The following is a 15,395-nucleotide window of genomic DNA, read 5'->3' as shown; positions in this document are numbered from 1 at the left end:
AGTCTATTAGCACAGAGGTTTATGTGAACCCTTTTTATTTTGTTTCAAAATTTCCCCCTGCTCCCAAAGAAAGCGCTGGAATCTGACACTAATTGATGAATTATAAAGAACTCTGTCAAATGCTTAGACTGCTTAAATGCTCACTATGTAGCTCAGAATCTTTATTCAAATGAAAAATCTTTCCCTTACTCATATTTTTTCACAAAACAAAGGAAAAATGCAGAGAGAATATTCATCCTTATTTCTGCAGCAATTCAGATTGCTAGAATTTCACGTTTCATTCCTCTTTAAAGAGGAGAGACTAATTTCACAGATGAGCATAAGGAGGATTCAGGGGAGCAAAATCAATTCCATAATTGGCATGATGGAGAAACCGGTCCTCAGGACTCTGCGCTGAGCCGCACTCCCTCTTCTTATGAACAGAGTGGATGTTCTTCGCCAATGTGCCATGGATGTCACTGCATGCTTATTTATTTTGATGAAGTTAAATTATTGAATAGAATTTCCAGGAGTGGTGGTTTTGTATTTTTTTCCCCACTCTATGTAATTTAATTCAGCTTTAGCATAAGATGTTATTTATGGGTCAGAACACTTAGCATTTTATGATCAAATGGTTGTGAATTTGGAAATCATTTCATCTTGTCTTCATTTATCATCAATACCTAATGCTTTTGTCAACTCTCAAGATGTTTTGCTTCACCTATAATCATTAGACTTGAAATTGAAGGCCTGAATTCAGCATCAGGCTCTTACCTTTATTATTCTATTCTGACCAACTCAACAAATATTTATTGAATGCCTGTTATGTGTAATGGTTTGTATAAAGGTCCCAAGAATAACGATACACGATCCTGGAACAGTTTGCAAGTTATTCAACCTCTCTGAAAATCTACCTCTGCATCAATAAGGGTGATTATATTTACTTTTCAGGAGGCATAAATTCACTTGGAAATAAACTATAAATGGTGACAAAATATAAAGCATTAGCCTTATTAATTTTACTCAAGCTGATTTAAAAAAAGACACTTTGATCCTCAAGATATCTCATAAATAACAAAATCTAAACAGCAGTAGTTAACCATGTGACTGATCAGGGTTCTTAGGAAATTCGAAAGAATATTTGCTGCTTTGAAAACAACCTATTCCTTATCCTTTCCCCCATCATTCTTTGCCACTTGTGAGGTCATCCACTCCTCAGTATAATCCAAGGGTAAATTATATGTTTCAAATTAGGTAGTCTACTAGGTAACAAAGTTCTGAAAATAGATTTTTTTTCATTTTCTATTATGATTATCTAGATGGCAGCTCAATACTTTAACCCTAGAATTTAACTGCATTAAGTTGATAATTAACCTCAATTTTAAATGCCACCTAACGATTCCTGGTGCAATATTTTATCTTATTTTTTTAACTGTGTCCTTTTGATCAAACTTTTTGACTCAAATTTTGATGCAGCTGTGATCATTCACTCCCTCCTCCCAATAACCTTTTGCAATTCTAAAAAATACCAGCCATTCATTTTTTACTCCCATTGACCCTCACATTCTCTAATGCACAATCTGAGTAATCTTCTCACATTCCTTAACTTTTATCTTCATTTTACACTTCCTTCTGCTATCTTTATTTTTATTATTAGACTCCAAAGCCCTGGCCATCTGTGGTGCGTGCTGCTGAAAGCAACAGATGTCAGTTCCCTGGCTCCTTGCCTTCCTGTTGAGGGGTATGACAGACTGGCTAGGTGAGGTTAAGACAGATAGGAGCTATTCCAGAGTTCCTGGTTAGTCACTACTCTTGCTGTAACTTCCTTCCTCTGTCTAGCCAACATAAAGGAATAAAATATTTATTCAAATACTAGGCTAAACGACTCAACCTACCTGCTACAAAACAAATTCTTTCTGAGAGATACTTAGTAATTAGGATCACCCCAGAAGCCCTCTTGTAAGGGGAAAAAAAGTCAATCCAAGAATAACTATTTGTGTCACAAAAATACTAAATAAAATCCTTTGTTTCTCTTCAGTGTTATACTTCTCTGAATTCTTTAAACTTGGCCATTAGCTCAATTGTTGACCTTGGGCAAACTGCTTGACCTTTTTAGACCTCACCTTTGTCATCTATAAATGAGGCAGCAGTCACACAGCTTACTCATAAAATCTCCTCTAGAAATCGGTTCCCTCTCTTTGAGGCAATTAGCAGAGACCTTTCCTGTATCTATATACTAGAACACCGTGCTAGAGGAAATAGTAATTTATTAAAATACAAAGTATTTTCCAGTGTCACAAATATTGGTGACATATAAGGTAAATTTGTCTTAATTACAATTTACCAAAGGATAATTTAGGATAACTAGACCAAATCAAATCAAATTTCACCTATTCAAAAAATATACATCTGTTAGGAATAAGGACAGGAAAATTTCAAGGAGCTATCAAGATAAAAACATAGATGAGCATACACATGAGATAAAATTTACTAGGATGTAGTGTAATTTTACACTCTAGCATTGATTGGTGGTATTGGCTACAATAACATCAAATCAACACATCTTTCCTCCTTAGCTGTGCCAGTGATTAATTTGATCTGACTGGCCTGAAAAGTGACCCTCTTGTTTTACCTGCTAAAGGAAGTCTGATCTGCCATGACCTCTGCCTGTGACTGATCTCAGCAGAATGGAATACTCGTGCTATCCGTGATGAACACCCCCTTACCGGCCTACAAGTGGCTCAGAGAAAGCAATTGTATTAATGTATTACGGTAATTTATTGGCAGTTTTGTGTGATAGCGTATTTACTGAAATGAGGCCTGCTAAAAAGACCAGGTTATAGCAGGAACACATGATTTCCCAACCAGCCATAAAATATAAATCAAATGCCTTTTCTGCCCACTGTCAGCCACCTCCACCCACGCTTTGTCCTCAATTCTCAGACAAATTGAAGCACATGCCACAATTTGCAGAGGGAAAATCAAACTCAATTTCGCAGTACAATGAAGAGAGTTTTGGTCTTGTCATGTCCACTGACGTATTGATCCCTAGAAGATTGAAAAGATCAGAATGTTCTAGGTTTTTGCTTTTATAAATAAAAATCTGGAGAAATGCAACAGATAAATGGAGGACAATATAGCACTTACGCAACTTTACAAAGATGCAAGAACTCCAGGGGGCTAACATTGTCAAACAGTGCTACGATAGGAAACTGACTATTTAAGAGGGCACATTTTCCTTCCCTTTAGAATTATAGCTCCAGAAGACAAATGGTCTCCTAACCCAGGTTCATTTAAAGTGCAGCTGATCATTTCATGGCTAAAAGGAATTTTCACTAGTGAAGAAAAAAAACCACCCTATCTTGGCCCTTTGTAGAATTTATGTCAGATCTATAATGCCATAAGCCCAACACTCCATCAAACATTTTCTATTTAACCTGAAAGGGCACTAAGTCAAATCACTTATATGTCCACCTCTGTGATTTGCAAATTGCACTGATTGCAGCCTCCTTAAAATGCATAAAGACCTCACAGGTACTCACAGCTATAGAGGAAGCATTAAGAAACACCTGCTTTATCACGAGGTGCCGATGAAACTGTAAGAAACATCATAAAATACCCTCGAGTCTCACAAACTAAATTTTTAACTCAGTAGGTGGAAGGAAAAACAATGAATGAATGAAATCTGTCTTTTCAGGTAGGCAGAATTTCCGTCGTTATGACAACAGGATGACTTTCTAATTACTATTTACTATAGAAATACTGCAAAATTCTCTACGACTCCATGGAGATCATATTCCATAATACGTGTCGCCCTATACTTCATATAAAACTGCTGCAAACACGGCTCTGTGTGTCTTATTGAAAGGTAAACTGAGGCACAGCTTGGCTATGCTGCCTGTGAAGAACCACACACAGGAATTTGAATTGGCAAAGAGCTTCTTCATTGATCCCTCTTTCAAAAGTTTCAAAGCAGGAGCTTCTCATTTGGCACGATCTTTACAAATTATAGCAATGCCTTACATTACCATATTCTAAAGTAATTACTTGCAGTAAGTAAAGATAAATTCATTAGGAAATTAGGTAGTCCTTTATTGCGAAATCCAGAATGAAATGATTTGAGGTATTTTTTTTTAAGCCGACAAGAGAATGACCTTACTTCATCAATCAGTGAGACTAAAGTAATGATTTTCTTAGAATTAAAATCTGTTGAAAGCTCTAAGTATTTCATCTTTTAGGCTAAGAAGCATGTTGTTACTGTCACAGCTAATACATTTGTCAGTCTGCTAATTTTCTTTTTCTATTAGAATAAGTAAACATCAGCCCTTTCTTAAAAGCAGACTATTTACCACGTGTCAGGAGCAATGCAGGGAGCACTTATTTGAAAATCATGAGGTAAGACATTATGAAATGAACAGGAATCACAGGGAGACAATGAAGGAGAAACATGAAAGGGAAAGGCATTTAATAATGCCAAAGCGATGGCGAGGAGTGCCTCGAGGTGAGTGGGGGAGGGTGGCATTTAAGGGGGAACTATGAAAAATATAAAATCCACCCCAAAACTTAAGCCAGACATATGGAAAATATGAAAGAAGAGATGGCTTGTAAGAAATTGTTCGAATAAAAATAAGACCAATAGTAAAACAAAAGAAGCCTCATAAATGTACAATGGAATAAAAGAAAATGAGATCTTGCCCACATGACATTAGATCAGAGAATGGTTCTTCGGATATACTTATTTTTTTGAGAGAATAGGTGCAGAGACAGAAGAACGGATTCTATTTCCCATCTTTTAAAGACATAATACACTCATTTATGCTACATTGTGTCAGAATTTGAGGCAGCTTTTGCATTATTGTAACTAGAAGAAAACAGTAACTAGCAAATGACAATACCAGTCCTTTATTCTGTCTATTGCCTGACGTTCTTTCTAAAATTAGGGTTCTTTGGGGTCATTTTGTTATCATGGATCGCCAGAGAATGGGTTTATTTCTAAACCTTGTGTTCCAAACCGAACACTACTACCACAATAAAATCTTCATTGAAAATATCTTCAGAAAATCATTTTCAACTTTTTTACTGTGTATGACATAGTTACTCCAAAAAATAATCTTTACTTCCAAGCAGACAGGATAGTTAACAGTACAAAGTACCATGGCACTTTAGGGTTTTTTTTTTTTGATGTTATAAAATTGGTGTTCTTCAGTATAGAATAGTTCAATCTCTTACCTTTCCTCATTAAAACGTGAGTGAAGAAGGCTTGTGAGGAAATGCTATTCCTCAACTCAGAATTCTTTCATGTTTCCCATTGTTTTCTTATTATCAGCTTTGGAATGATTTAATTTAATAGGTTTTTAAAAAAAATTTATTGTTGTTTTAGTCAGTAAATAAGTTAGGCATAAACTAAGAGGTACTAATGAGTTCATAAAATTTCAAACTCACACTTTCTGCAACCGAAAAGAGTAGGAAAAGATGCATCACTCGCTAGCTGCGTAGACTTCAATGTGCTACTTAAACTCTCTGTGTCACAATTTCCTTATCCATGAAACGGGGTTAAGAAAGTGACTCCCTCACAAAGCTGTTTTGAGGATCAAATGTGATGCTACAAGTCTTCAGAAGCACGCCATCATATAGCATGTTGGGTAAGGCTTACTTATTGTTAGCAGTTGCAATTAACTTGCCATCTATCCAGAATAGTAGTCTCCTCCAAGGTTTTTTCCCTTGGTCGGTATCGCAGTGGGCAACAGTGCAGCCAGCAATCACCAGCAGCACGCTCTTGACATAGGAATTGGTTAAATGAATTCTCTCGCTTCAAACTGTCCCTGTCTCAATTAGCAAGGACCTCACAGTTTCGGGGCAATATAAAGTAGCAGCCCGTTCTCATAATGTGTGTGGAGTGTTTATATGTGAGGGGTAGGAGAGGGGCTTGTGCCATACAGACCTGCTTAAATCCTAGGGTGGGCTTCTTTTAGGTTAGAAGGGCTATCTCCTGTGAAATAAAGTCATGACCTGCGCTGAGCCTATGTGTCAGGGAGGATGCCTTCCTGGCCAGGCCTGAAGTATAATGTGCATCCCAAGTGATGGAATTGCCGTCCCTCTTGTGCTTCAGGCCAGCTCCCCGGGCGTGGCATCTGAGCATGCATATTACACACCACATGAATGGCAAGCATATCAAGAGGTGAAGCACACAAATCAATTAATATGGTGCTAGGAACAAGATATATTCCTAATATTATTATGAAGGTAATATTCATAATTGCAATCTTATTTTTCCAATTTTTTAGTCATCATGAGGCTTATGTACTAATCAGTGACTAAAATTGCTGTGGGTATGGATCTGAGCAACAGAAACTTACTCAAATGTATTTACACGATGGCAGATTGGCCGTTTCAGCTGCCTCTGTCTATTGAGGGGGCCACCTCTGGTTACTTGGAACCACTGAACTTTACTGTCTTATGCCTGATATACTGAGGTTGTTAAGAATTATTCTAATATTCCACATAATTTTAAGCACTACACAGTTCTCTATCTCTATGTATCTACTTATCTATTGATCTATCTTTCATCTCATTTATCTCTTCCTCCTCTTCCTCGTCCTCATCCTCATCTTCCTCCTCCTCCTCCTCCTCCTTCTTCTTCTTCTTCTTTCCTTCTCCCTCGCTGCCTCCCCTTCTTCCCTTTAATCCTCAACAGAACCAAAAAGGAGCTCTAGTTCAGCCCCACTGGATACCAGCTGAGGTCATAACATGAACACTGCATTGTGAACTGGAGACTTTCGTTCTCATCTCTCCCATCTGATTTTCTTAGAAAGGCATCAAAGAGATGTTACTTCCTATCTATATAAGTTTTGGAATTTTTATTTCTAAAATTAGTTAGCTGGACTCCACAATGGTTCTGCCACTCTTTTTTGGCCCTGGAATTCTGAAATAAGAATCACTGGAAGATGACTATTGAAAGCCTCAAAGCAGAAGTATAAGATTAAATGCATTTCTCTAAAAAGTGGTTTTGCAGGCTTTTGAACCTTTAACTCTAGTCTTGGAGTCTAGTGTTAAATCCTGGGATCTATGTGGCAGACTGAAGAACCAGGAAATTTTCCAGCATTCTCCAGTGGGCATACCTACAGTATATATTAATAGGACTGGACTGGTAATCAGGATTAACAAACAACTTTCCAAAGGAATGAAAGGCCCCTACAACCAGCCAGTTGCTTGTAAGGCAGATACTTGAGAGTTGTACTACAAGTATCCATAACAGATTTGAGCATACTGAGCACGTAATCAGTGTTGAAAAGATATATTGCATCCAGGCCTCTCAGGAATCCTCATGCACTTAAGTAGAGTCACCAATCCTAACAACAATTTTAAATGTGGACAAGTGCACACTTTACCTGACTGAGACAAAAGCGGTGTATAAGGGACTTTCGGCTCTATTGCACTCATTGGCGGAGGTAGCAAAGGGTTGGCAAAGCTGCGGAGTGGATGGGTTGGTCGAACACAGGCCGTGGGGATGGTTCTGCTTGGTGCCTCCTCACTGCTGGGATGCTCAGGCTGAGTTGGGGGCAACATGGACGGCTGTTGGGTGGTTGGTCCTTCACTCACCGCTGCAATGGAGACAAGAAAAGCCATTGATTATTCCAGGACAAAACTTGCTTTCCCTGAGTCACTTGAGGGGCCTCTGGACAAGTTAAGAGAAATATGCCAAGATCTGGCCAATCCCTTCTTCAAGTTATGAACATCTTTATTCCTCTATCCTCTTATGTTTATGGGATACGATAGCACTGCTCCTTTAAACAGAAGAAATAGATCCACCAGGACAGGGATATATCTTTCAGAGAGTGCAGTAAAATATATACAGCACTGACTATATTGCCTAAACTGTCTGGGCCCTGTAATCATAAGTGATGAAGCGAGAAAAAAGAGTTATTTTTCCTTTCATAAGTAGCAATGTCAGTGAAATTCAATGTACCAAACCCGGCTACAGCTGCATTATTATCTACCAGCCAATATGCCAATTTTTCTGTGATTTAAACATGCCATGTCAACTGTCAAACAAATCAGAGTTACCGGATGCTCAAGGCATTGCTAATAAAATGATACAAATAATAACCACTATCATTATCTTCCCTAACAAAACAGAAGCACATCTAACTAAAAAGTTATATGTGAGATGATTCTGCTGGAACAAGATGCCTGAATGCAGAATTGCAATTTTTCCTCTTTGGTAGCAAACCTTGTAATTTTCAGTCAGATTACTATAGTTGAAGAGGTTTTGCATAGCCATTTGTGACAGCCTTTGGGTATTAGACAGTTTTTTATATGGAAACACACCTTTTCTCCAGAGAACACAGTTGAGTCAGACTAAATTATTGGTGAGGCAGATTCTCAGTCCTCAGTGCAAAGGACACTGTGACTTGACTTTATTCATTCACATTCAAAGTCAACAGGTCCAAGTTAACTGCAAATGAAAAGCACTGCATCGTAGGTATAAGTGGTGATGAAATAAGAGTATGCTCATGATTCATTTCTTAAGAGACTTCTATTGGGTAAGTTGGAAAAAAATGCAGTTATAGATGATAAAATCTCACTTTCGAAAGAGAATTTTTAACCAGGAAATATTTCAAGATAATTAGTTTGTGAGCTAACTTTGAGACCACTCTCTGGGAGGCTCAGTGAGGTCAGCAAAGGGCAGAGGAGATAGAAAGAAAATCTGATAATGCTGAAGGGAGTAGAGATGAAAGATACCAAAGATCAAGACATAATATTAAAGATATGCAAAAGTGAAATGTGCCTTCAGAGGGTATTTGATATTAAAACTCATTTTTTCTATATTCAGAAAGGGTTAGAGGTCCTCTGGGTCACTGAGCAGCATTCAGGCTTGCCACATTCAAAGACGGAGGAGGAGAGACGTAGGGTTGGCTGAGGACAGAATATAGCCACATAGCAACGAGAGCTAAAAAACACGCAAAGACTTAAAAGATTTCTTCAAACAAGGAAAATTAATCAAGACAACAAACTGACCAGAAGTGCCTTATCTCTAGGCCAGGAAGATGAAGGCGAGGGGCTCACACCTACAAAATCTCAAGGTTATAATGTGGGCTGCAAGGAAATCGTTAAGGCAAATCCTTGATGATATTGTTCTCAGATAAGGGCAAAAGGCATGGGGGCTTCAGGTAGGTGTTTATAAGGAGCTAAACTGCTTGTAAGAATGTAAAGGGGAGAGGAGCATTTGTGTGCTTATGTTTAATTAAGACTGTGTAATTAGATGGTTGAGAGAGGAGTTTTAGAGATGAGGAAAATTATGCAGATTTTACTCTGGCCTCATATTTGGTCTAAAGGGAAAAATGACCAAAAGCCAATGGTCCAAATAAAAGTACTCTCTATCTCAGCTCTGGAAGAGGGAGAAGAAGCTGTAGGAACTTATATCTAGGTCCCTCTTCATTGCCAATGGGATGGTTTTTATTAAAGAGTCCATATTATCATATTAAAAATACCTCCTGAGGGGAAGAAATTTCACAGTTTTCCTCAGAAATCTGCCTTAAGTAATTGTCTCTGTTGAAATGGATTGCAATAAATTCATATCACAGTTTCAAAACTGCTTTAGCCATTAAAGAAAGAATATGTTTTGTGATGTCTTTATTTCTTTATTCCTTCCTTCGTATTTTCCTTTTCTATTTCTTCTACATTTTTGAAATGAAAAAGATCCATGTTGAAATATTATTGTGATCATAGATTTAATAAAATTTACGTGCACATTTTTAGTCTTCTGAAATTTAGTTTTTTAAAAACCTCAGGCTTCACATGAATTCTGATGACGTCACTCATTTTGGGGGCCACTCTCATTCCTATTCTCTTTAATGGCATTGCTAATCAGCATCTCTACAAACAAAAATTCTCTTCATGCCCAGTCCTCCATCCCCGGGTTTCCAGCTGGTCGTCATGATTCCCACTGGGAACACCACGGTCTGGATCTTGACTTTGAGGGAAGTAATGGTAGCTTGACACAGATGAACCAGCTCTTTAGGGAAATCAATCCTTAATATACCATATAATGAAAAAGAAAGTGCCTAATCTAATGTGCTAGGTGGGAATGCGAGGGCTATTCTCGAGACTGAATGCATCACTAATCCATAAAGACCTATTTTTATTTTGTTCAAAATGACAATTTTGCCTAATACCTAATACAGTGGACAAGGTACAGGTTTTCCACAGACAATTCATAATTCTTATATTTTTCGTGGAGGAAAAGTAAGGCTTTTCAGAACTGGCTGACATTTAAGGCAGTGAAAACTCTTAAACAAACACAGTAGCAACTGCTCCCCTGGAGAAAAGCTCTCATTTCAGATGAGTCCGTTTGGCCAGTTCAGGCACCAGCTTCAGGACACCTAAGTGAAACAAACTGGCTCAGTGACATGACATTTAGCTGTGCTAAGAGCTCTGAAAGCAAAGAAAACCTCCTTCCACCCACGATGTGCGGCCTCCCTGCAATTCAGAGTAAAGTGAGAATCAAATATGTGCTGGCAAGACACTCGTTTTCCAATGATGAAATAGTGGGAATTCATTGTACAAATAGCATACAATTACACAGCAGAGTCAAATCTCAAGGCACTTTATAATAATTAATGTCAACACATAAATAATTGCTACTGAATAACCAGCAAAAATATTACAAAAATGGAAATGAGGATTTTTCTTCTATCTAAAATCGCAATATTTGAAAGAAATATAGCACACCAATGACTCTAAGCAAAGACTTCAACACACGAACAGTTCTCAGAATTCAGTTCACTCATTAATCTCAGAAGAACAGTGCCATGCAATATTCCTGTGTAACCTCAGTTCCTTACAGCTTGGATATTTGAAAAGACCCTAGAGAAAATCCATGAACTCCATTGTGCTCCTGGTTTTATCTAGGTCAAGTCTCATTTGTTGGTTGACTTCCAATTTGGGGGAGAGCTGGAGCAGAAAAATAACATGGACAAAGTCGACCAGTCTTCCTACTAACAAAGACAGAACTAAAAGGAATAGTGGAAATCATCGAATTTTCTTTGGTACCTACCTGTTTCAAAGATGAAGAAATAGGGGCACCAATTTTCTAGTGATTTGTAGAAATGAAGCCTCAAGACTATCTATTGGTTGAGGTTTTCAAAATACAGCGCTGCTGGTTGTTCCCCAGGTTCAGCTCATTTGCCTCTTTAGACTAAAAGCAGAACTGCCGTTCATTAGCAGGAAGAGGAAATATTTGTCCATCACAACTATATAAATCTTTATCTATGGATCACTGAACGTGTGTAACGCCAATGGACAGTATCCTATAGCTTTCCTTTCGTTGCGGTAGGAGAGAAATTCAGCTTTATTTGTGACTTCAGAAAGCAATAGATCTTGGGGGGGGGGAGCGACAGGATTTTAGTCACTCAGTTCTTGAAAACTTAAAGGTCTTTCAGGTAACTTTGGAGGAAGGAGCGTCTCCACATTTGGCGCAGTCAAATTTTTCTTTTCCTATGTGCCTTTTGCTGTTTCTCAAGGTGACTAATAAGACATTTCCAGCCAGAGTCATGAAATGTTTTCTGCTTGAGAGAGAACAGGGATATTTAGAGTTCTCCAAGGCATTTAGAAACCGATGCTGAATGGCTGGAAGTTAACTGGTTCTGACAGTGATTTAGAGAATATTTAGTTTCCTAGAAAAGAGGGTACTTATTTATTTTCCTTTTTGAAGCAATCACTTAGAAACGCATATTAGTTCCTATTCCTTTTGCATTGCACATAGCATTGCTGAAAAATACTTTATGAGTAACTGAATGTATATTTTAAAAATCTATGAAATCTTGGCCAGGAGTAGAATGTCCGTGCCTTTTGGTTTTACATGATGTTCAAAAATTATTAAGCTAATCACACTGTTAAGAATCCTTTATTCACAAAACTTTATGTAATGGTTATATTACATCTTTTATATTTATATTATATATGATATAATAGTTATATTATGACCTTTATTTAATGATCCTTACTTTTAAATAAATAAAATAAAAAATTTACTAAGAGACTAGATTTTTCTGTATCCTTTTCTTTCTTTATGTGCTTATTTATTTCTAATAGACCTTACTTTTTAGAGCAATTTTCGGTTAACGATCACAGCAAAATTGAGGGGAATGTACAGAGATTTCTCATTTCCCTGACTCCACATAGGCACAGCCGGCCTCAGTTACAACATCCTGCACCAGAGTGGTACACGAGGCTTTAACTACAGATATAAACAAATCTGTGGTTCCTAACCACAGATAAAAACAAATTTTATGCCAGCTTATTTATTGTTTTCTTTTTCACTGAAATTTAACTTTTGGAATCATTTTCCCCACGATTCAGTGAGACAGTTCTGCCTGCTGGACCAAATCAAGAGAAAAAGGAAGGAGTATATAGGATGCTGGATTTTCAGAAGGAGACTATGCCTTTAAAAAAGGAAAAGAAACGACAGGAACACAGCATGAAGAAAATAAAATAGCTAATTACTAATTTTAAAAAAGTAGTGAACTTTGGCTTGTCTCAGGCTTGCCGTAGTGAACAGATGCAGGTCATTGTACACATTCTTCTTACACTTTCTTTTAAAGTTAGAGAATATAGATGAAATCAAAAGAAAGGAGTAAAGAATGATCCAATAAGGAGAAAACCAAACTAAAATTATAAACCTCTCTTTTCTGCTGGGGAGAGATCATTTTGAAAGGACTTTAGGTTCTGAATTCTTTGACTAGAACCACTTTCTTAATTGTCTTGGGATTTGGAAATTTGGGGTTGAGGGATTTCTCACATCGTTCTCATTTAATTTCCTTCAATATGGTTTGGGGGACTGTTTTTCCTTGCGTTTTTGCACACAACTCTATTCTGTAGACATGGTGTGCAGTGAGAAAAGGGAAAATAAATCTAATTCTCTCTTGGCAGATTTTTGATGCCTTTTAATTCTAACCTTGCTACATCTAGACGATTTATGATTTCCTAGAGCTGTCCCTGTTGGGTTGGAAAAAATATAGCTATCCTGCAAATATATTTTACTGCTGTTACCATTTTATCTATTACAAAACAACCTATCTCACATAGCTGCTGAGTCACCTGTCCTTAACTAAGAGAAGAATGCCATAAAATCGATTTTAAAATGCTGTGCTTAAAGAAAAATAATAGTCAAATGGCATAGGAAAAATCACCAGAGTACATATAATAGCTTGAGAGTCTCTCTCCATTTCTACCTTCCTTAAAACAAATGAAGTACTATTCTCAGGATATAAAATCAAGATACAAAAATCAGTTGTGTTTCTAAACACTAACAATGAATGATCAGAAAGAGAAATTAAGAAAATGATCTCATTTACAATGGCATCAAAAAGAATAAAATAGTTAGGAATAAATTTAACCAAGGAGCTGACAGATCTGTACACTGAAAACAATAATTGATGAAAGAAATTGAAGGAGACACAAATAAAATGAAATATATTACATGCTCATGGTTTAGAAGAATGAATATTGTTAAAATGTCCACACTACTCAAAGCCATCTATAAATTCAGTCCAATCCCCATAAAATTTCCAATGACATTTTTCACAGAAAAACACCAAACAATCCCAAAGTTTGTATGAAACCACAAAAGACCCTAAACAATCAAGGCAATCTTAAGAAAGAAGAACAAAGCTGCAGGCATCACACCTCCTGATTTCAAACTATATTACAAAACTATAGTAGTCAAAACAGCAAGGTACAGGAACAAAAACAGACACATAGATCAGTGGAACAGAACAGAGAGCCCAGAAATAAACCCATGCATATATGTTCAATTGATTTAAGGCAAAAGAAGCAAGAATATACAATGGAGGGGAGAATACTCTCTTTAGTAAATGGTGTTGGGAAAGCTGAATTGTCATATGTGAAAGAAGGAATCTGGACTCATGTGAGATAGGTTGTTTTGTAATAGATAAAACAGTAACAGCAATAAAATAGATCATCTTACATCATACACAAATATCAACTCAGAATAGATTAAACACTTGAGCATAAGACTTGAAACCGTAAAACTCCTAGAAGAAAATACAGGCGGTAAGTTCCTTGACATCATCTTGGCAATGATGTTTTTGGATTTGACATCAAAATTAAAGGCAACAAAAGTAAAAATAAACAAGTGAGACAATATCAAATTAAAAAGTTTTTGCACAGCAAAGAAAATCCTCAACAAAATAAAAATGAAAACTACAGAATAGGAGAAAATATTTGCAAACCACATATCTGATATGGGGTTAATATCCAAAATACATAACCAACTCACACAACTCAATAGCAAAAAAACAATTGGATTAAAAAAATGAGCAAAAGAACTGAATGGACATTTTTCCAAAGAAGATATACAAATGGCCAACAGGTATGTGAAATGGTGATCAGTACCACTAATCATCAGGGAAATGCAAATCAAAACCACAATGATGGTTTCCTTTGCTGTGCAGAAAAGGAAACCATCAACAAAACGAAAAGACAACCTAACAATTGGGAGAAGATATTTGCAAACCACATTTCAGATAAAGGTTAATATCCAAAATATACAAAGAACTCATACAGCTCAACAACAAAAAGACCAACAATCCAATTAGAAAATGGGCAAAAGATCTGAACAGAGATTTCTCCAAAGAAGAAATACAGTTGTCCAACAGGCATATGAAAAGATGCTCCACATCATTAGCTATCAGGGAAATGCAAATCAAAACTACAATGAGGTATCACCTCACTCCGGTCAGAATGGCTATAATTAACAAGACAGGAAGCAACAAATGTTGGAGAGGGTGTGGAGAGAAGGGAACCCTTGTTCACTGCTGGTGGCAGTGCAAACTGGTACAGCCACTATGGAAATCAGTTTGGAGTATCCTCAGAAAATTAAGGATAGATCTACCATATGATCCAGCTATTCCACTGCTGGGTATTTATCCAAAGAACTTGAAAACACAAAGGCATAAAGCTACTTGCACCCCTATGTTCATTGCAGCATTATACACAATAGCCAAGACTTGGAAGCAACCTAGGTGGCCATCAAGGGAGGAATGGATAAAGAAGATGTGGTATTTATACACGATGGACTACTACTCAGCCATAAGAAATGACGAAATCCAGCCATTTGTGACAACATGGATGGACCTTGAGGGTATTATGCTGAGTGAAATAAGTCAGAGGGAGAAAGTCAAATACCATATGATCTCACTCATAAGTAGAAGATAAAAACGACAAAAAAAAAAATAAACACATAGCATTGGAGATTGGACTGGTGGTTACCATTGGGGAATGGGGGAGGGGGGAGGGCAAAAGGGGTGATTAGGGTCACATGAGAGGGGATGCACTATAATTAGTGTCTGGGTGGTGAACATGATGTAATGTATCCAGAATTTGAAATATGATGT

General features: G+C 37.2%; 1 protein-coding gene across 1 annotated transcript in view; it reads right to left on the bottom strand.

Annotated features, from left to right (window-relative positions):
• Positions 1-15,395, bottom strand: part of DCC (DCC netrin 1 receptor) — a 1,088,896-nt gene that overhangs the window by 25,112 nt on the left and 1,048,389 nt on the right. The window contains exon 27 of the mRNA XM_070627604.1: positions 7,368-7,580. Within this exon, the coding sequence (XP_070483705.1) occupies positions 7,368-7,580 (213 nt within the window). The remainder of the gene's footprint in view (positions 1-7,367; positions 7,581-15,395) is intronic.

This window comes from Equus przewalskii, chromosome 7, assembly GCF_037783145.1.
Source record: "Equus przewalskii isolate Varuska chromosome 7, EquPr2, whole genome shotgun sequence".
NCBI lineage: Eukaryota > Metazoa > Chordata > Mammalia > Perissodactyla > Equidae > Equus > Equus przewalskii.
This window is presented reverse-complemented; position numbering and strand designations above follow the sequence as displayed.